The 21446-nt window shown below is 37.3% G+C and overlaps 1 protein-coding gene across 1 annotated transcript; it reads left to right on the top strand.

The window, feature by feature from the left end:
• Positions 1-7186: 7186 nt before the first annotated feature.
• LOC143875727 (uncharacterized) lies at positions 7187-20427 on the top strand. Its single transcript, XM_077377330.1, has 3 exons — positions 7187-7630; positions 19820-19881; positions 19995-20427. The coding sequence occupies exons 1-3, from the start codon at positions 7543-7545 to the stop codon at positions 20187-20189; spliced, it is 345 nt and encodes a 114-aa protein (XP_077233445.1). The 5' UTR covers positions 7187-7542; the 3' UTR covers positions 20190-20427.
• The last annotated feature ends 1019 nt before the right edge of the window (positions 20428-21446 follow it).

The following is a 21446-nucleotide window of genomic DNA, read 5'->3' as shown; positions in this document are numbered from 1 at the left end:
TAATTCCTGTATGTGGGTTAAACTAAAGTTTATTCACCCCCATGACATGGTTTTAATATTCGACCAAAATCCAAAATTTCAGGTTTCGGTGGAGACCGAAATCGAAATTGGGTATACCTGAAATTTAAGAAATTTCACCCAAAAAATCTTGATTTTATTTATTATTTAATATTATCTGGAAATTTCGGCCGGCAATTTCGCCCAAAATTTTGTAGGAGATAAAATATTATTTTATTTGGTTTAGTTGGATTTTGACCGAAATTTCGAAATTTCAGTTTCGGTGAGGGCCGGAATGCATTCCGAAACCGAAATTTGAAACCAGCCCCATGATCAACCAAAGAAAAGAACATTCCGAAGTGTACTCCCACATTTTTGTCTTGTACCGGTGACTGACTCCTAAGTCCTATCTACAATGTGAGAATAGATTCCCCATCTATTCTCACATTGTAGATTTTGTAAAAAGTGAAGAACATCCTATAAGAGTTTGGTTAGGTATTTCACATTTCCCATGTCCTCGTGAGAACAAACAATTAGGGCCCGTTTGGATACCCCTTGGATTTGGATTTGGATTTCCAAAATTCATGGATTTGAAATCAAGGATTTTAAAATTCACAAATTTATAAATAATGCCGTTTGGATGACCACGTATAGATTTGGATTTCAAATCTAAATTAATTTTTTTTGTTTGGATGCTCTTTGGATTTGAATTTGAAATCTAACAAAACCAAAAAGCCCTAAAATACTTAATATAGGGGCATTTCAGCCATTTTCCATGATCCAGGGTATTTGGTCATTTTCATCCGGTATAGGTGTATTCCGGTCATTTTGCATGACCCGGGGGTATTTTAGTCATTTTACCTAATATGCCGTATTTTTATCATTTTTATCTCATGAGGGTATTTTTAGTCATTTTTCATGAGCTATAGGTCATTTTTATAAGGTTATTTTGACCATTTTGTCATAAGGGTATTTTAGTCATTTCGCATTACTCGGGGGTATTTTGTCATTTTTACCTAGTATAGGGGTATTTCTAGTCATTTTACCTAATATGGCATATTTTTATCATTTTTATCTCATGATTTATTTTTAGTCATTTTTATGAGCCATGGGTCATTTTTACTTGATCTAGGGGTATTTTAGTAATTTCCTATGATATTGGGGTATTCTAGTCATTTTACCCTGTATGGAGTTATTTTGATAATTTTTATGTCATAAGGGTATTTTAGTCATTTTGCATTACTCGGGGGTATTTCGGTCATTTTGCCTGAATCGGGGGTTTTCTAGTCATTTTACCTATTACGATGTATTTTGATCAGTTTTTAATGTCATGTGGGTAATTAAGTCATTTAACACTTTTTTGGTATATTTTGGTCATTTTAACCCCTTCTGGGTTAGATTTAGATTTATAAATAACCTCTCGCAGAAAGGATTTATAAATCCAAAAAATTACACTAACATGAGGAATTTGTAAATCTTGTGGATTTCACTCAAATCCAAATCCAAATGTCATAAAGGCTTGCCAAACGGCGAATTTGGATTTAAAAATCCAAATTCACCTCCAAATCCAAATCCAAGGAGTATCCAAACGGGCCCCTTAGGGCTCCAGGGTTAGTGAAACTGCTGCATTAGTAAGTGAAACTGCTGCAGTTTCTTTGGCTTTATCCAAAAAATTGAACCATTAGAATCCATAATTCCAAAGCACGACGTGAAATTTTTCCAAGATTCTAAAAACTCCTTGAGATACATTCTTTTTTTATTTTTACCGCAAACGTATTATGAAAATATCATTATAAATTCACAATATTATTTGTTGGCCTAATTTTGTTTTAAAATTTAAAATATTTATTTTCCTAATTCTTTATGATATAAACAGCATGATAATAAAATTTTGAAAATATCCCTAGATACACCATTCCAGAGAAATTCCCAAGAAAAAGATCCCAATAGTTCAAATCTTAATATACTCACACAAACGAAATGTTGACGTTGAGCTTCAAATGAATTTTAGTCACCTTCAAATGTAGCTTGTTTACAGGTTGCTTATTGTTGTTTTGCTTTGTTCCACCTATTCATGAAAAAAGACACTAAAATTAAGTGGGTTGGTTTTGTTAGAGATAGGGCATGGTCATCTCTTCATTCTTATGTTTAAGCTTAGGTTGAAATTTCAAAATCACCCCTTTAGTTAGTAAAAATACATGTCTTGACCCCTCTTCCAACTATAAAACTCATGATATACTTGTAAAGTAAAATATATTTGAAACCTATTGAAATAACCCAAAATGTCCCAACGTGGAAACAATTTGGGGAGAGGGTATTTTTGTCCCGAAAATATAAAATTATTAAATATTAATTACATAGTTCGTTTCCCAATTAGAGAGAGTTAGAGTTTCCAAAAGCCTGCAGAGTTAGGACTCTTAAAAGCAAGAGTCTATAAATAAACCCTTAGGCTTCAGATTTTGGAACTTTAACCCTAAAGAAATTGTGTAGAGCTTTTGGGAGAGGAGAACAAGAAAAGTGAGGAATCTATCTTCCAAGAGGTATGCAATTAAAATTAAAATATGTTTATGCTTTATTTTACTCTCTAAAGAGATTCAAATCTCTTAAGAATAAAGATTATAGTATATTTATGGTGATTAAATCCAGCCTTGTGTTCTTCAATTGAAGAACCATTGATTAGGGTGGAGGAGAATTAGTTTTTCCTCGAAGATCTTCGCGTTCTTTCGCGTTAGATGCCTTAATCAATTAAAGAGATTAATAAATAACTTGTTAAGATATTTAACATGTTTAAAGGAATAAGAAAGAAGGGTTTTCGAGTAGAAAATCCAGAAGAAAACTTGTGTTCTCGCGGGTTTTAGAAAAACCCAAATAGCAAGTTCGGACGCTCGAAGGGCAAGGGTCGAGCCCCCGAATACGAATACCTGAGAGGTATCCGAGAGGAGAAAAATCTCAGAGGCGCCAGAGGGGGTGGCTCAGACGCCCGAACACACCAGGAATGGTTGATTTTTGAAGATTTTTCCAATAAGTTTTGAGGGCACAGATCTGCCCCGGAGGACATAAATATTGATCCAAAACGTTAATTGATGATTAATATGGACTGTAGGTGATACTACGCACTGATTTAAAAATCTTGTTCGTGGGAAACGATTCACACGAGTACCACAGGTGAGTAGACTTGCTCTACCACAGTTATTCTACATAATGAATATGATTTCTTATGCAAGTTATGCATGCTCTTGATTGTTATTGGCTGTGTTGGTATACACAAGGGTCAATAGTCATAGTGTGGTATTGACTCCTAGTTCTGATCTACCATACGCACGTATGTGCCAGTTGGACTTCTTAGTCGCAGTTTTTGCATCAGGACATGGTGTTGTCCAAGTGAGGATGCAACAGTTAATGTCCGTTGAGACAAAGTGTTAGGCTTGATTACTAGTGTACGAGACTTTTTCTAGACCGTCGAAAAAAAGTCGCAAATCAAGCCGCAGTATCATCTTTCGCGGTATTTTCGAGGGTGAAATCCTGTACGGGATCGTTGGGATTTGGCTTCCAACGAGTTAGTAGGCATGTTCCGTTGACTACGTAGTCTAACAGTACTAGTCTCACTACACTAGGTGTCAGGCACAATTAAAAGATACAGTTATGCATGGTTATGCCAGTTGTACAGTTTTACTAGCTAGATTGCTATGCCAGTTACAGAATTACATACATTGCCAATTACTCCGTTTTTATTAATTGGTATTAAGTTATTAGTGTAGACATGTTTAATTTCACTGGGCATTAGCCCATTCCACGCATTCTATGTTACAGGTGGAGAACAATAGTCAGTAGATGCTTGATTTTGCAGGCTTGGGAGTGAGCAAGGGCGACAATTTAAGATTTATTATTTTTAGTTATTCAGACAGTAGCTGTAGTTGGAATGAACAATTAGTTATTTAATTTGGTTTAAAGTGATGTAGTCCGTTGGACAAAGATATTAAGTTTCCGCACTGATTACTCTGATAGATAATTAATTGGTTAATTTTAGTAGCTCTGTTTATTGCATGGTTCTAGTATGAATGCTTTACATATTCGTGGTTGATGAATATGTGGAGCTGTTGTGTGGCTAGATCGAAAACTCAGTTTGGGGCGTGACACCTATTAAAGGTTAGAGTCAGAATTAGATTAAGAGTTCTCTATTTTGTGAGTATGAACTCTAAAAAGGCACCCAAATATCCTGTAGTTAATAGAGAATTTTTTAATGAGGACCTTGGTGAAATTTTCTTTTGGTCAACAATGTCGATTGATCCTCATGTATTCTTATGTCATCGCTTATGAGAAGCACAAACTTTTGGATAATGTTTAGAATACAAGGAGTTATTGTGGAGAAAAGAAACGGAAAAATTTTCTTGGTCAAAAAGAGAGAGAAAAACATTTAGAAAGCAGGGGACATTGTATATAATATCTTACGTGCAAATAGAAAATTGCAATGCACATGAAGAGAGCATGGGCATTAAGGCTACCAACTTCCCATGATGCAATTCCTCTTGAATACACATTTCATGTTGTATTTCCTTGTATCCATCCATGTTTGGGGTGGATGTAAATGAAATATTGTAAATTTGAAGTAAAAATGCTAAAATGTGTGTAACTTACTAAATAAATTAGAGAGAGTAAATAAATTTGCAGTAAAAAAATGTTGAGAGAGTAAATTAGTAAGTAAAATTGAAATGAAAATACTGAAAAAAAGACACTAATATTAGGCTCTTTCCTGTTAACCACGCTATTTGGGCACCATATGGACGGGCATGCTTACACGCAAGTCCATTGTTATTGACCCGACTTGATCTGATGATCTCAGTTCTTTGATCCACAGGCCATGTTTAGGGTTCTGCTAAGAAAGGGATAAACCCTTGATTTTTATAGGGCTTGATCTTACTAATGGGATTTTTGTTACTATGGAATACTTCTTCGAGGCAGATCTTGGAAAAGCTAGGGAATGTTTGCCAAGAGTTAGGGAATTTTTTTTGGAAAAATACATGTATGTTTCTTATTACAACACAAATTTCATCTGTCAAATTCGCTTTTAACTTGGAAAATATGCTTGTAGTCCGACAAATATGCATGTAATTTGAAAATTTCGCAAGAATTATTGAATTATTTGGGCCGTTTTACAAGTTTAAACCGGGGCATAAGAAAAATTCGAGATATATTCGAGATTTTTCTTTTAGTTTTTCATAGACTGATATGTAAATATGCTAGGAAAATATGGATCACCTCATGATGGTCTATAAGATCATCGGTCTTGATTCCACATACATGTCCCCATGTGGGACCAAAGTTGTTAATCTAGGCGATATCACTCATTCTTAGTTAGTCTTTCATAAATTATTAATTTTAGAAGTTTCAGTGTAGTCCACTCACTCTAGATCATCCATCTGAAATGAATGCTTACATTTCAATTTTATTTTGATGCTCACATTTACCAAATTCATTGAGGCAAATCTATGTATTATGTCATTTATCTTAGGGGCCGTTTGGATACCTCATGCATTTGTATTTTGATTTGGATTTGAGTTTTGGATACAAAACACATCAATCATCTTCATGATCATGTTTTAAGAGAGAGAAATAAAGAGATTGAGGTAGGGAGGGATGTCTCGCTGCTGCCGGAGCAACGTCGAGGAGCAGCGATGGTGACGGAAGTTCCCACAAACGTTGATTTCCAAATAATGTGTCGCAGAAAAGATTTGAAAATCGGAATTTTTTGCACTGTTGTAACTAATTTGGAAATTCTAAGAATCTGATCTAGTTCAAAATATCAACTAAATCCAAATCTAAATCTTGCTGGTATCCAAACGTGGTCTTAATGTGTAATCACATCAACCTCTTTCCAATTAATTGGTATGAAGTTAATTATTATATATGAAAGAAAAAAAATGAAATTTCCAGCTCTTTTTGTATGCCTTTTCCGAAAAAAATGAAGGGATTGAATGCTATAGGAATACTGGAAAAGGGGTGGAAATATCATTACCCTATATAAATGAATAATTATAGGGAAGTGATAAATCGACCCCAATATATCTTAATTCGACCCTACATCTCTCTCCACTGTAACATATATGTGCAATTCCTTCAAGTTTTTCTGTGCATCAGCTTATTAAATATCACATGATTTATAGTTGTTGCGCGTGCCATTGTGCAGTGGGGGCCCCACAGTCTGAATAGGCCAAAGTTCAAATCAGAGATCTAGTTTAATAGTTTGCTTTCGTGCAAATTGTGGGGCCCGCATTATTCACGTGACCATGTGGGTCCAAGCTTCTTACAGTTACACCATTGTTCATATGTGGGCCCACTCCGATGATCGTACCCTTGATTTTATCAAGTGGTTCTTGGATTGGAAATGATATTTCCCCCCTTAAACGGATAAAATCCCCCCTCCACCAACGGTTTCTGTGAGAATGATTCACTGCTTGAGGATAAATTCACCCCCTTTAATGTTTTTCTTTGCATTTAAAACTTAATGGATCACGTTAGGGAGGGGGGGGTGGGTTATCAGTCCCCTAATCTAAACCATTTATTTAATGGAAATCCTTGGATTGGACGATCAGATTGATCCAAAATTTTGAAGTTTGGCCCACTAATAGTGGGCCCTCATATCATCCGTTACTGTGCCCGATCCCTTCCTTAAAAATCTCTTGGAAAATGATATATTTACCATGTTATCTTCCCAATCCCACCCCTTGTTGTGTAAAAAGAGTAGTCATAACTCATAAGTAGTAGGGTGCAACTCGGGCTAACAAATCACAGGTCGGGTTGTGTCTGAATTGAGTCGGGTTAGGGTTGAAGAAGTTGAAGTTGAAGTTGAACCCGAGTCGGGTCAGGTACCGGATGACAGTTCAGAGTTTTGGGTTGGGTCTCGTTGAAGAATTGGGAAATCAGGTTAGGTATGGGTTGAGATATTAATTTTTCAGGTTGGCTCGGATTAGCCTTCATCGGGTTGAGACTTGAGAGTCGAGCCGGGTCCGGGTTTAGAGTTTTGGGTTGGGTTCGGATTGGATTCAACCTGGGTTGGCTTCAACCCGACCAAACCCGACCCGAGTTGCAGCCGTATAATACACCATAAGGGGGTGGCCCAGTGAAGAAAATGGGGCGAATATATAACTTCCATATATTGTAGTTGTATTAAGTTGTTATGCAATATGAAAGCTCGAAATCCACGATATCTCTGCAACTTCAAAAGATGACGTGCCCAACGCCTGATCTCCTCACTCTGCTGGCTCGTTTTTCACAATAACCAGCATTTATTTCCCTTAAGAGAGAGAGAGAGAGAGAGAGAGAGAAATGGTAGAAAACCCACGACTCCTCCTTATGAAAATTCTTTGTAAACACTTCGCTGAGCTCTGCTCTACGGATTTTCTGGAGGACTTTGGAGTAACTGAGTGACGAAGGGTAACAGTTTTTTTTTCTTTATCATTTGTTCCATCATGGGTTGAGTTGCTTAAAGGAGCTTAGAGATTTGATTTCAAGGTGAATGAATTTGGGGTCTTTGGCGGTGGTTTTGAAATGTCTAAGGTTTTCGGTTTTTGGGTTTTGTTCATGACCTTGGGAACTGCTTTAATGGTCCTTAAATTCAGCAGCAGCTCTTTTCCAGGTATATTTTTCTCTCATTGCATTTTTAATAGATAATATGAAAAATTGAATATCTTTTAATATCTTGAATGTTTATTGATTGGTTTGGACTTATATTGCTGCCATTTGGTTTAGTTTGTTGATTTGATTGAATCTGTTTGGAATGTTTGTGGTTTGTGGGTTTATAGTGGTAGTTTGAAATTTTTTATTTTTAAGGGTTTAGTTAGCAATCAATATAGATAGACCATAAAATTTTCATTTTATCTATTATAAATGATTGGTTTGGGCTTACATTGCTCCCATTTGGTGTAATTTGTTTATTTGATTGAATCAGTTTGGAATGTTTTTGGTATGTGGGTTTATAGTGGAAGATTGAAATTTATTATTTTAGTCCAATTTGTGGTGTTGTATGTTGGACTTGTTTGTTATGTTGATTGGGATGATGGGATCCATTTGAAATGTTTTGGGTTTGTGGGTCTGTAGTTATAGATGGAAAACCTTTTAATTTTTTTCTGTTTTGGTTCTTGAGAGTAAGTGGCTGATGTGGAAGTCTGTGCTGCATTTTTAGTTCAATTTGTGATAATGGAGAGTTTTGTAGGCTGTTTGGATGCAGGGGAACCATGAAAAAATTATTGGAAATTTTTTTTCTATGCATCCAAGGAGACATTGGATTTTTTTTTTCAATGGGAAAAAATTTCATTTTGTTTTGTGATCCAAATGGACACATAAAGTCAATTAGGCCTTCTAAGATGCTTGGAATATTTAGAGTTGAGCTAGGGACATTCTAACTAGAGGGGATCTAACAGTACAAGTTAAAATTCTTTCGTATGATTTGCTTTAGGAAGCCAGTCCACCCACTTATGGCCATAGATTAGATCCCTCGGTCTCACTGGCCTTGAATTGTTGGAACTAACTTGTACTTGCTCTGCTCCCGTCCCTACTTTTGCTTTTGGCTTCTAAAGATTTGCTTCCCTCTCTTCCATTTTGACTAAGAGTGTGGGGTTCTGTGATTAAGGTTTTAAATTTCAGTTTCAGTTTTGATTTCGATCACCATGGAACCATAAGTGTTTCAGTGAAAATTCAGGTGAAAGTCCTGCAAAATCATAGAAACATATGCAAATGATTGGATTTTAAGATGAAATTTCTTATTAAAACTGACCCCACTTGTCTTATGAAGAAGCAACCCTTCTTTAGCCTTCTAACTACCAACTCAGAACAATTGGTGTCAAATACAATTGATTTAGGTATGCATCAATCAGGAGTTACACCTTCATCTCTCATGGCCTCAAATACAATAGTTCCAAGTTTGCATTGATTGCAAAGTCCCTGTAGGGAACTTAACCGGGTAGAACTCACCCCTAAAAGCTAGCCGTTAGAGGGAGGGTACCTATTCCCTTATAACCCATCCACATCCATTTTACTTATCCGATGTGGGACTATTGCTTTTACGTGGAACCCCAACAGTCCCTATCCCATTTTTATCATACCAGTGTGTGGAATTCTTTGTGGATGAAGTCCTCATTCTCTTTCCATGTTTTAATATAATCTGAATGAATTTGAGCATTTTTTTTTTGTGAATGAATTAGAGTATTTTGCAAGGTTGCGAGGGCAGGAATCGAAAGCGGGATTCGATTCGGGATTCGAAAGTAGGAATCGAAGGCTCCTGGGATGGTTGGAAGCGAGATTCGTCGGGGAATCGCCGGAGATTCGCCAGGAGTCGCTGGGGAGTTGGGATTCGCAGGGAATCGCCTGGGAATCGGGTTCCTATAAAGTGGGAATCAGGGTTTCCATAAATTGGGAATCGAGGTTCCCAAAATTGGGAATCGGGGTTCCAACGGAATCGATTCGGGATTCCCCAGAATCGGGGAATCGAATCGAATCACGATTCCGATTCGCGATTCGGGGAATCGCGAATCCCCACCCTCAGGTACGAATCCTGCTTCCCTAGTATTTTGGGCAAGAAAGACTTCAACACCCAACATTTTAAAATTGTCTTCAGGTCAATTGTTTCTCCAAGCTTAACCATCATTAAATTTCTGTAATGCTACTATGTTACATGTAGCTCCCCGTATATGCTCCGTCGCTGTCACTCTGCAAACCTCAATTTGTCATCAACCATCAATTGAGAATTAAGTGGTTCTAATGCTTAGACTGTTCCAGACTAAAGAGGTGAAATTCCTAGTTTTAGTTTGCTATTTACTACTATTATTAATTATTGTTAGGGAATGATAAGTCTGGTCCATTTTTCCCCTCATCCTCCTTTTACCAGTTTTGAGTTTCACAACTGGATTACTTTTCTCCATTTTGTCGAGCTGAGCTAGAGGCGGAGAAGAAAGAAAAAGACTTGGTTGGAGAGTCTTTTGGTGCTGTGGAAAAAGCCATATACCTCGGACCATTGTTCAGTACATCGGTAGTTTCATGCTGAAGCATACTAATGGGAGGAATTCATGGTGGACATATAAAGAAAAGGTTGGATACCAATAGCTTACAAAGCTAAGTTAGGCTAGGAAGAGGGGAAAATGACAATGCAGGAATTTTCAGGAGAGCCAATAAAAGTGAAGCTCAGTAAAACCTCAGAGGTTTGAGTGGAACAATCAAACATCATCCTAGAAGCTTCCAAAACCCATCTGTTTTACAGTACTAGGAGCTTGCTTCCGCAGGATCTATAAATCACTTTACTCTGTTTTTGTCTTTATGTTCTTGTATTCCCATTTAAAGCATATGCAGCCAAGAAAATGAGTGTAAAGCTCCGTCCTAGGTTGGATTTTACCTGTTGCGAACTTTACAACCATTGAAGGGGCAGAAGAGGGGGAAAAGGGAGTGAATTTATCATCTTTCGTATTGCTATTGCTATTGTTATTGTTTTTTATTTTTTTATTTTTTATGGGTAAGCTGGGGTTAGGCGGACCCCCACCAGATATATATTAATAAGAAACAAGATACAACAGGAAGATAAGAAACAACCCCTATCACATACGACGGGGAAACAAGGACATGAAACTAAGAGGCTGTAGGGAAGAGCCAAACAAACAAGAGGGTATTGTTATTGTTGTTGTTATTATTATTATTTCAAATAAGAAAAAAAAAGACACACCTTACTTATTGTTGAGTAGTGTGTTATCGTAGTTTAGTCATTACTTATAACATTAGGGATATTGTAGTCATTGTTGCCCTATTTGGGGCCTATATATATCATTTACATGAGGAGCTCCCTAGTGGAGACTCTCCATATCTTCACTCCTCTTCTTCTTCCTCTCTCTAACTGTAACTCCATTTCTAACATGGTATCAGAGCTAAGATCCTAAGGGAAAGAGGAAAGAAGAAGAGTCCCTCTCTTATCCATCTCTCATCCCACGCATCTCTTTCTATCTCTCACACGCCGTATCCCTCTTCCTCTTTTGTGTACTACCCCCACCCCAACCCCCTAGCTCCCATCTCTGTCCTCTCTCTTTTCCCTATCCCTCATCCTTTTCCATCTTCCCAAAACCCTCCAAAACGTGAATCCATAAACCCTAAACCTAAATCCATAACCCTAAACCTTCATCTCTAAACCCTAACCCTCAAACCCTAACCTCCATCTTCTGAATCCCTAAACCCAAAACCCAAAACATCTTTTTTGTAAATACCATTTGTGAATCCATCCATCCCAAAGAAAGAAAGAAAACCCAAAAGATCCCTACCTGTATATTCTTTTCCTTCTTTTTCTTCATCCATAACATTGTTTTTTGTTATTTTTTCTGGGTCCTAAATCCATAAATCTCATTTTCTTTTTTGGTTCTCCATCCCAAAATCTCATTCTTCTCAAAGTTCATACCCTTGTTCGGTCCTTTCTAGTTTCTTTCATCTTTCTTTATGTTTTAAATCCTTTTTTCTTTCATGTTTTGAGCAGTGATTAAAAACGCGGATGTGAATCAGAATCCAGCTAAGAAAAATCCTTGTCGACTCGCGTGGACGCGACCAAGAACGCGTTTGATGCGGTCATAACTCGGTAGAGGCAATGGTGTTTTTATTGACTCTGTAGGGCAAAATGCGGAATGCGGATGTGGTGCAACGTGGAATGCGGCCAAGGTAAAAGAGAGTCGACTCGGGCAAGTTCCGAGTCAAGTATTTTTAAACACTGGTTTTGTGTCTCTCCCCCCAATCCACTCCATCCTAATCTTTGTCCTTTCTCCATCCAAGAGGGTTATTGTGTGTTGAAGGTTATCTATTCTTTATTAAAATGTTCAAGAGGGTCATTGTGTGTTTAAGGTTATCTTTTTGTTAAGGTTATCTTTTAATTGCAAGTTGAAGGCCAACCTTCAGCCTCAACTTGAGGGGGAGTGTTGGAGCCCTCATGCAGTTTCATGGATGGAGTGTGTTGTATCATTATTTTGTTGTTGTCTTGTTTTCATATCTTTCTTCCCATAGTCTTCTATGTTTTTGTGTTTATGTCAAAGGCGCACACCAAGTGTTTAGTAAAATGTCTAAGAGAGGTTGTGTGCCTTGAAAGTTCTTTTTTTCTCATTGCATGTTGATTGCCTTCGGATTCAACTTGAGGGGGAGTGTTATCATGTAGTTGTGTTAGTATGTAGTTCTTCTTTTGTTATCTTTTCTTGGTATTGTTGGTGATTCTATTCTTTGTCTTCTTCATGTTGCCTGCTCCTTGATGTATTTCACCACTCTTCGACTGTTAGTTTTATTCTTCAGCTGTTTCTTCTCTTCGTGTTCTTAGCGTAGCTTTTACGCATTCATCTTATTTTTCCGACTTTATGCCTTATCTTCACCGGGCAATGGTTTCCCCATCGTTGGTCGGTTCACTGACGATGGTGTCCCCGCCGACCTAGTCTCACCGGGTGACGGTTCCCCATTGTTGGTTGGTTCTCCGGACGATGGTATCCCCATCGTTGGTCGGTTCTTCGAGCGATGGTTTCCCCATCGTTAGTCGGTGTGGACCCCGATCGGAGAGAAGCGGGGGACGAGCCCCCGAAAGTCTCTAGATCATCCCGTGAAAAGGAGAGGTCTACCAAGGAACTCTCAAAAGAGTGCCCCTCACAGCATGAGTGGCGATGTAAGGTGAGATACCTCTTGATTCGGGGACCAGCCCAGATTCGAGATGTACCTTAAACAAAGAAGAGTCGCCATCCAAGGAAGTGGGCCCTAGATCCCATACTATGCTCTGTTGCAACGGATAACCAGAGATATAAAAGAAGGTTCGTGTCTGGTTACGAATTTGGAAGGTCCGAAGAGCACCTCATCCGCCCAAGTGCAAACACATGGTCTCTTATGCCATTTACTTATTGATTTTGAAGAGTTTTGGGTGAAAGTCATGTGAAATGGGAACACCTATCTCCGAGAAGACGTCTACCTAATCATGCATGTCTCGGAGATGAAAAGTAAGCACACATAAAAGAAATGAAATAAGTGTCACCTAAGAATAGCTAGGTTATGAGTGTCATACCTAATTGGTGTCTAAGTTTTGGTGTGCAAGAACATGCATGCTACAGCTAAAGGTATAGGGTCTGTACATGAAAGTAAGAAAACACAGCAAAAACACACAACACAATTCAATTCTATACACGACTCGACAAGACGAATCCTAAAACTCTAATGCAATACTTGACTCGGACCAGAATGACCATCCACCCTGGCTGCTCTACGTATCCCGGCCTCGGGAAGAATCAGAATCAACGTAGTTCGATTACCTATTATAAACTACGATGCCTAACCATCTAGAACCGCTATCCTAGACTCGATCCACTAGACTCGACTGATTTTTAAAGTTTTTGCACGATTTACTTAAGTTCAAGTGAATTGTAATTTTTAGGACTCTCTATATGCCCTAACTAATGCAAGTTGATTAGCCTTAAGCTAATGCAGGTGGGCCCTACATCCTATGTGTAGCTAGGCTGTGCAACCTAATGAAAACCATGGGCTGACTATATGCTTCATAGTCTAGCCATCAGTTCGACTAAATGTCTAACCGATTAACTTGAGACTTCCTAACTCTAGGGACACTTACACGACAAGACACACCATATCAATACAAACAGGACAGACTCCTAACTCTAAAACACCCCAAATATCTAGGACGGATTCCTAACTCTAGGGGAAGATCTTTTTGAAAAGGGTTTTGAAGAAGTTTTAAATTTTTGGAAGGTTTGACAAGTTTATTTTTAAAGGTTTGGCTGGACTTGGGATATAGATCCCAAGCTGCACTACGTACCCTGTGGAAAGGGATCAAGCCAACGTAGTTCAGAACAGACTTTCCTAACTATTCCTAATGACTCAAGATTTTTGGTTTTTCAGATGTTTTTGATGTTTTTGACACAAGAGGACAGAATCCTATCATCATAAGGGTAGGACAGACTCCTGATATCCCGCAAAGGTTGGACAGCATCCTATGCTTTGCGGGGGGATTGAAAAGAATCACGAATCTGCAAGCGTTGGACAGCATCCTATACCTTGCAAGATTGGATAAAATCACATGACTTGATGAGAGGTTGGACAGAATCCTAATCCCTATGATGATAGGACAGACTCTTGAAAGACTGAAGAACTGACTCCTATGCTAAAGACTGACTCATATACGAAAGGACTGACTACTAGTGTACAACCCTAAGAGGGGAGTGTTAATGAGACTAAGCTAGTCTCCTAAAAGAAGAGGAGATAAAGAAGGGTGTTAGTGAGACTGGGCAAGTCTCCTAAACATCGAGGTGGGTTCCAAGTAACCTTATCATTGCCCTTGCAATGATAAGATAGAGATCAAGGCAACTATTAAACCAAGTCGGTCTCTATCTTAGAGATAAATTCTATAAATGAAGCTAAGGAAATCCCCTATGGCTGACTCACTATTGAGACAAAGCCTGTCTCTCAAAAGGATTTGACTTTTCTGCTGACATATAGCTTGTCTCTCTAAAGGTGGGCTCTAGATGACTCTTTCATTGCCCATGCAATGAATAGGGCTGACATTATTAAGAGAGTGAGGGCTGCTATTATCAAAGAGGTAGGGGCTGCCAATATTAAAAAAGGGGTATGGGCTATTATGGTGATTCGGATGGGTGGAGGTAAGTTACATCTGTCTCAAAATTGTTATATTCATTTGATCGAAAAAATATCAATATTTGACATCCTGCGCTATACTTTTACACCTGGACAAAATTCTTTTTAACAGTGTCACACCTACCTATTTAAATGTAGGCTTTATGAATATCATTATATGAATATCATTACATAGAAGTGAATCAACCATTAAATCTGATGAATGCAAAAATATACATGACTGAGCCATCATCATAACAAATAAACGTAAGCATCAATTCTTTAAGACAACTCAACCTTAAGTACAGTTCTCAAAAGCTACATTATTAAATTATTATAGTTCCAAAAGAGAACTCTAATAACTTGCTCCTCATAAAAAAAAATTAATTATATGCTTCGCAAAACAGGGAGTATATACTTTCATAACTTTCAAGGGGACAGCAGCTATATACTTCTAAACAAAGATAAATCATCACTAGAGAGTGTAAAAGAAAATCCTACAGGACATCAGTTATATACTTTTTTTAGCAAGCATAAAATAATATATGGCTATCTGAGGCATACAATCATGTACAGGAACAATCCAAAAGATTCAAGTCCTTCCCACCACTTTATTCAACGAAATAATTCCTTTATGTTCACTGTTGTCTGAACTTGTGCCACTATTAATATGTATAATGCTAATAATGAAGAGAGGGCTGAACTATCAACACAGAATATGGATAGAAATAGCAAGTGCAATTGAATGTGCTGATATTTGTACTACTACACTTTCACTCTGACAAATGTCTGGATGACAATCATTAAGAAAATACCCTTACTATTCATTGAAGATGACAGCTTAGATAAAAGAACCAAATGTTCAGATGCTAAAGAAATCTTTTGATAAAATCTTTGGACTATATATTTTATTGTACAATGAACACTATTCTGCTTACACTCCCATTTAAACAATATGTAATAATTTCCATTCCAATACAATTTTATGCAATGATTAATCTTCAACTAACCTGCTTCATCTATATACATATTTATCAACAGACTAAACAAATGAAAAAACAAAGTGAGCTTATATAACTTTATTACCACTACATCTGAAAACACAAAGACTTTGGCGCCCTATGATGAGATCCCTTATAGAATTAGCTACAAATATACCAAAATTAACCAAACAATAAATCTTGAACTTATCTTATTTCAGTGCAAAAATGTTCAAAACCTAAATACACTCGCTTAAACATTCACAGCTTACAAAAGCTTTACATGTCAGGGCTTCAAAGCAATTTACCCGTGATAACAAGAATAAAATTGTAACAGAAACGAAAAGTGTATGACCATAATCAAAATTTGAATCTAATAGAGCCTGGGATAAGACATACAAAAAGGATACAACATCTATGCTTATACAAATAACTTCACAAAAAAAATCATGAAAAATTAGAAACAACTCAAACACTACTTTGCTTAACATTTATACTAATTTGTCTCCTTTTTAAAGATTATCACCATCATGCAACATAAAGAAAAGACACATGTACTTATTCGAAAATGATGATGCACATATTCCTATGTTTAAGCCCAATGATATGTTATCACAATTTACCAAGGCTAGTAAATAAGCTAAAATCATTACCATAAGTGATATCTTAAAAGCACTGATTAGATGGCCATACAAAGATTTTTTTGTCATTTTACATACAAAGCTTCTTTTCTTTTTAGATAAGAACCAATATTCAAAAAATGATTATGCCTATCTATATGGAACCAAAAATCTAAAAGAAAGAATCCTATTAAAGACAAGGCATGCACAGACTCTATTTTATTATTATTATTATTATTTTAAATAAAAAAAATAAAAAAAATGGACCAAGAACTCTTCAAGTGATGAACGAAATTCACTGAGAGAGTAAATTATCTCACAGACTTAAGATTTGTCAACATGGTGGAACTCATATGCCAAGCTTATCTGAAAAGAACCAAGACGAGGAAATGAAATCATTTGGTACACATAAAAGTTATCAATTGACACTTGTCATTAACGGACTATAGTCATATGGATTATCCCAAATAACAATAATATGAAAATTAGAATCAGACATATGAAGCAAATCATGACATAAGAAGATCAAGATTTTTTTTTAATCCCTTATCTGATCCTTTGTCGAAAAAATAATCTCAAAATCAAACTTTGCTTATTAAATCAGCTTGACAAAAAGAATATCAGAATTTTGGACATTAACTCCATTCAAAATACATTTCTTCTTAATCTTATCTCAACATTAGTCTAGAGCAATGAAAATATTCAATCAAACTTCTCAAAAAAATGAAGAAAATCTAGAGATCGAACACTGACTCTCATCCAAAATGTCATACAAGACAAATCTTAGCATCAAACATTGCCACTGACAAATCACCATTTACAAAATCCTCTATTTCATAAAAATAACACAAAAGTGAAACAGATGCTACTGCAAATTAAGAAAATTTCCAGTAAACATCTAAGGTAAGCATAAAACAGATTTAGGGAATTAGAACAATTCTTACAAATTACACAGATCATTTAAACACTTTAACAACAAAAATAAAAAATAAAAAATCGAGGTTATTTAGAACAAATTAACAATTACAGAACATCTAGTCACTAAATCCATCAGAAAAAAATAAAATATTGAAAGTTAGGAATAAACTTACCTCAACCAGAAGATACTCTGATTTCCTTTCAAATCAACAACAATCGAAGCACAACGAAGCTTGTGTAATGCGAATCACCTCCTTCTCTTCTTCTCGATCTACTCTCATTCTTTGAGCTATACCTTTTTGCAACTTAATGATATTCGAGTTTGAAGTCAGCAACGGTGTTGTCTTCAAGATTTAGGAATATGTATGTATCCTCAAGAGAATTCACCAAATGCAGTTGACTTGAACAAATCTAGGTTAAAACAAATGAATCGGCACTAAAATAGCTAGATATCGAATTGTAACACTATAAGAACTTGGAGCTTCGAATCAAGAATTTAAAACTCTAAACTTAGGGCTTAAAAAAAAAAAAAGATATGATCTTGAAAAATAAAGAATCACGGTAGAAAATGAAGGTTCATGTGAGAAATAGGCATAAGAATGAAGAAATGAAGCCGGCCGGAGCTCGCAATCTCACCAGAGATCTTTACCAGAGAAAGAAATCATGGCCGGAGAAGAAGAAAGGACGAGGAAGATTAAGGTCAGGTTTTCTCTCTTCTCTCTCTCTCTGATTTGGTTTTTAAGAAAACCCTAGATCCCTACAAATGAAAGCTTAATTGGGTATTTATAGGAAAACAAGGGTTGCTGATATCTACACTCCAATTTGATAAAGCGCGCGGACAATCATGTCCCATATGCCCCATGATTCGCACATTCCAGGATAAATCGCCCCCCTTTTCTGCTTACACTGCGATACTTACTCGCTTCGTCTTATTTGGCAATTCTGCTCGGATTCTGACGAAATTTTGCGGGGACTTAGATGTGACCCTAACCTAGCCTAGGGTGTAGTTTGGGACCCTAATGGACTGATTTGGTAGGTTTTTGCACAAACACGGAAGGTTTAGGGCACGGTCAAAATGGGGTGTCTACAGTCGGTTATCTTTTTCCTTCAGGCAGCGATGTTCATGCCGTCGACCTTCTTTCCAGACGATGGTGACCCCATTTTTGGTCAGCTCTCTTTAGGCGACGGTGTCCCCGCCGACCTTTCTTCAAACGTCGATGTTCATTTTGTCAACCTTATTTCCAGACGATGGTTTCCCCATCGTTGGTTGGTTATCTTCCCCCTCATTTTCTTCCTATCTTCAGGTGACGATGTTCATGCCGTCGACCTTGTCTCCAGACGATGGTTTCCCCATCGTTGGTTGGTTATCCTCTTTCTCTTCTTCTTATCTTCATGCGACAGATTCCCCATCAACCTTGTCTCCGATGGTTTCCTCATCGGTAGTTATCTTCTAGTGGTGTGGTTCTGCTTAGCTAGTGCTCCTACTCGTGGTGCTTCACCGTTTCTCACGTGCGTGCCTCTGGTGTGCCTATTTTTTATTGCTGGACTGTTGCTGGTTCCTACCATGGCGCCTCTATTGCTCGTTGATACGCGGATTTGTTCGCCGTGCTCTCATTCAAGGGGAGGCCCTGTTTGATCGCTCTCGCCGTAGTGCTACTTCTGGGGGAGCTGCTCTTTTTTGGTGGTCGTTGATCTCACTGCTGTACTCATGTGGTCGATGTTATCTTTTATTATACTTTCATTATGTATGCACCACACTGGTTTGAGGAGTGTTATACCAAGCTGGATGTGTGTATGAGATTTTGTTATATTTAGTTGTTGTAGTTTTCTTTGTACCAAGCTGGAGTTCCATAGCATATACACTTTAGCTTGAGGGGGAGTGTTGAGTAGTGGAGACTCCCTAGTGGAGACTCTCCATATCTTCACTCCTCTTCTTCCTCTCTCTAAGCCTAACTCCATTTCTAACACTTATATTGCTTATATATGTATATCTTGTAACATGTTTGATGATGAACGGAAGCAATTGAGTTAAAACTCCCACATGTTTTTTCTCTACTCTTCTCTACTATTCATCCCATTCTCAATACAAAAGCAAAAGGAGCATAATCATCAAAAGTTATATATTTAGAGGATAGGAAAGTGGGTAGAAACCACTGTTTAAAAAAACTCCCCAAGTCAATCACCAGCTCAGCCAAATTGGCTCCCTTTTACCTTGGCTGAATTCTCGTTCGTGTCCGAGTTTTGCCCCACGTAGGCAATCAAAACTCCTTTAAGATGATACGAAGAAACTGTTCCTCCTTGGATTTTGAGGTTTTCACATAGCAGAGTAAGTCTTCTAATTTGTGATTCCATCAATCAACTGGGCAGTTCCTAGATGCAACTGATTTCTGGTTTGGGAAGTAGCAAGGCGCTGAACAATAACCTTGATTATAAAGTGATTGATTTAGCTGCACCAAGAAGTCCTCTGCATGGTGTGGGTGTCAAGGGTATATGGCTTGCTTCTTACTCATCCTTTATAGCCTGGAGTTTGTGCTTTAAACTTTGGTCCTGGCTATGAAAATTATAGTAATTCAGTTCTGATGGTTAAATAAATAAACTCAAGTTTGTTACCACTTGATCTCCGAGTAAGAGTTATTTCTTTTGATTACTGAAACTTACCACTTGCATTTAACACAGATTTGGTTTACCCTGTTCGTGGAGAAAGCATTACAACAATGACTACTCACAGGAAATTGAAGGTACAGAATGCAGTCTTCCACCAGAGTTCAATATAAGTTGGGCAAAAGGCCATGGTTCCATATATTTGCTTTTATTTTGAAAGAGAGAATAAACTTTTCTTGTTCTTTCTTAGGAGAGTGGCATCGCCGAGAAGAAGCCCGAGTTAGGCAATGTAAACTTGGAAGACTACCACAACATCGACCCGGTTCCAAGTTCAAAGGCATCGATAAAATCTGGACCAATCGAGCATGGCACTCCTCTCATGCCTTCCATTCCACAGCCAACACCTCCCGCCCCAACTCACCCCAGGCGTGGCGGGGTTCCTTAGCCAAACTGGATGGTTGTAGGTAAACTTTGTAAGCTTTGACTGACCAGTGAAACTGTTCTACTAGTGTGTTTATGCCAAACTGAATACTGTAATAATTTGGTTTGTACTCGGTAGGGGATGTTTACAAGCCTAGGATCCTGTTTTGAGTTTCTGTTTCTAGTACAAGCATGTATAAAATCTACCCACTGATGTTCATGCTTCTTGATCATCTTATCTATCATATTTATAGTCATCATCATACTCTTCATTTTCATCTCTTGATTTTCTTTCTAACAAGATTTTGAAAGGAAGAGTCTCGTAGAAATATCTCTTGATTTTCAATTTCTTTCGTTGCTAGATGGCCGGGTTTTTTGTTTTGAAGCTGGAACATGTCTTTAATAAATGAACAGGAATAGAACCTCAAGGATAGTGAAACTGCTCTAGCTTCATTGCAGATCCTTTATTTTCATTCTTGTTTTCCCTCAGTTTCCATTCACCCCTCAATTTTAAAATTATGCTATGTTTTTAACATAGAAAGGTAATTTACATACATTGTTTTAGCAGTTTATGTAATTTGCAGTTATTTTGTGTTTTTTTGAAGCTGAATGCACACTGTTATTGCCTCTCCCTTGCTCAATATTTACTACCCACATTAACAGACTAACAGAAATGCGTAAAAAAAAAACCCAATATACATAAATTTATGGTTGGACAGCCCACATCCTGCGTCTTCGTTGCATATATTCACAATTTAACAGGTTCTCCAAAGCCTATCAAACCTATACGCATAATCACTTCTATGCATATATTCCAAACAAATATGTTAGCAGATAAAAACCTGTAAAAGACCTGAAAATTAGATATGAAGTGTGGTTTATAACGAAAGAGAAAAGAAGGAATATAAACAGAAACTTACCAATATAAACATAAAAATGTCTATGGATGTTAAAAGGTAATGATAAAAGATAGTGACAAAGAGAAAGCGTTTAAATCCGATTAGATACTTAACGAACAAAGAGCTATGTTGTGTGGGTATTTACAGCAGTAAACTCTCCCAAATGTCATAGGCTTTTGTTAGAGAAAATCTGAGGCCACTTTTCCTAAATTTCCAATTTTCAGCTCCTTTTTTACTCATGAAAAAGTTAACTTGGACCAACTAGGTTCAATTGTTATTTAGAGGGACATTCAATTTAGGATGTCCCTCAAAATTATCGATAACCATGCAATTTTTTTTTTGGTTTTCTTGTGCAGAAAACATAAGCCCGCGTCTTTGCGTTT

This window comes from Tasmannia lanceolata, unplaced genomic scaffold (assembly GCF_043159265.1).
Source record: "Tasmannia lanceolata isolate RefF3 unplaced genomic scaffold, GAP_Taslan_0.1 ptg000004l, whole genome shotgun sequence".
Taxonomy (NCBI): Eukaryota; Viridiplantae; Streptophyta; class Magnoliopsida; order Canellales; family Winteraceae; genus Tasmannia; species Tasmannia lanceolata.
The sequence above is the reverse complement of the archived record's forward strand: the minus strand, read 5'-3'. Positions and strand labels throughout refer to the sequence as shown.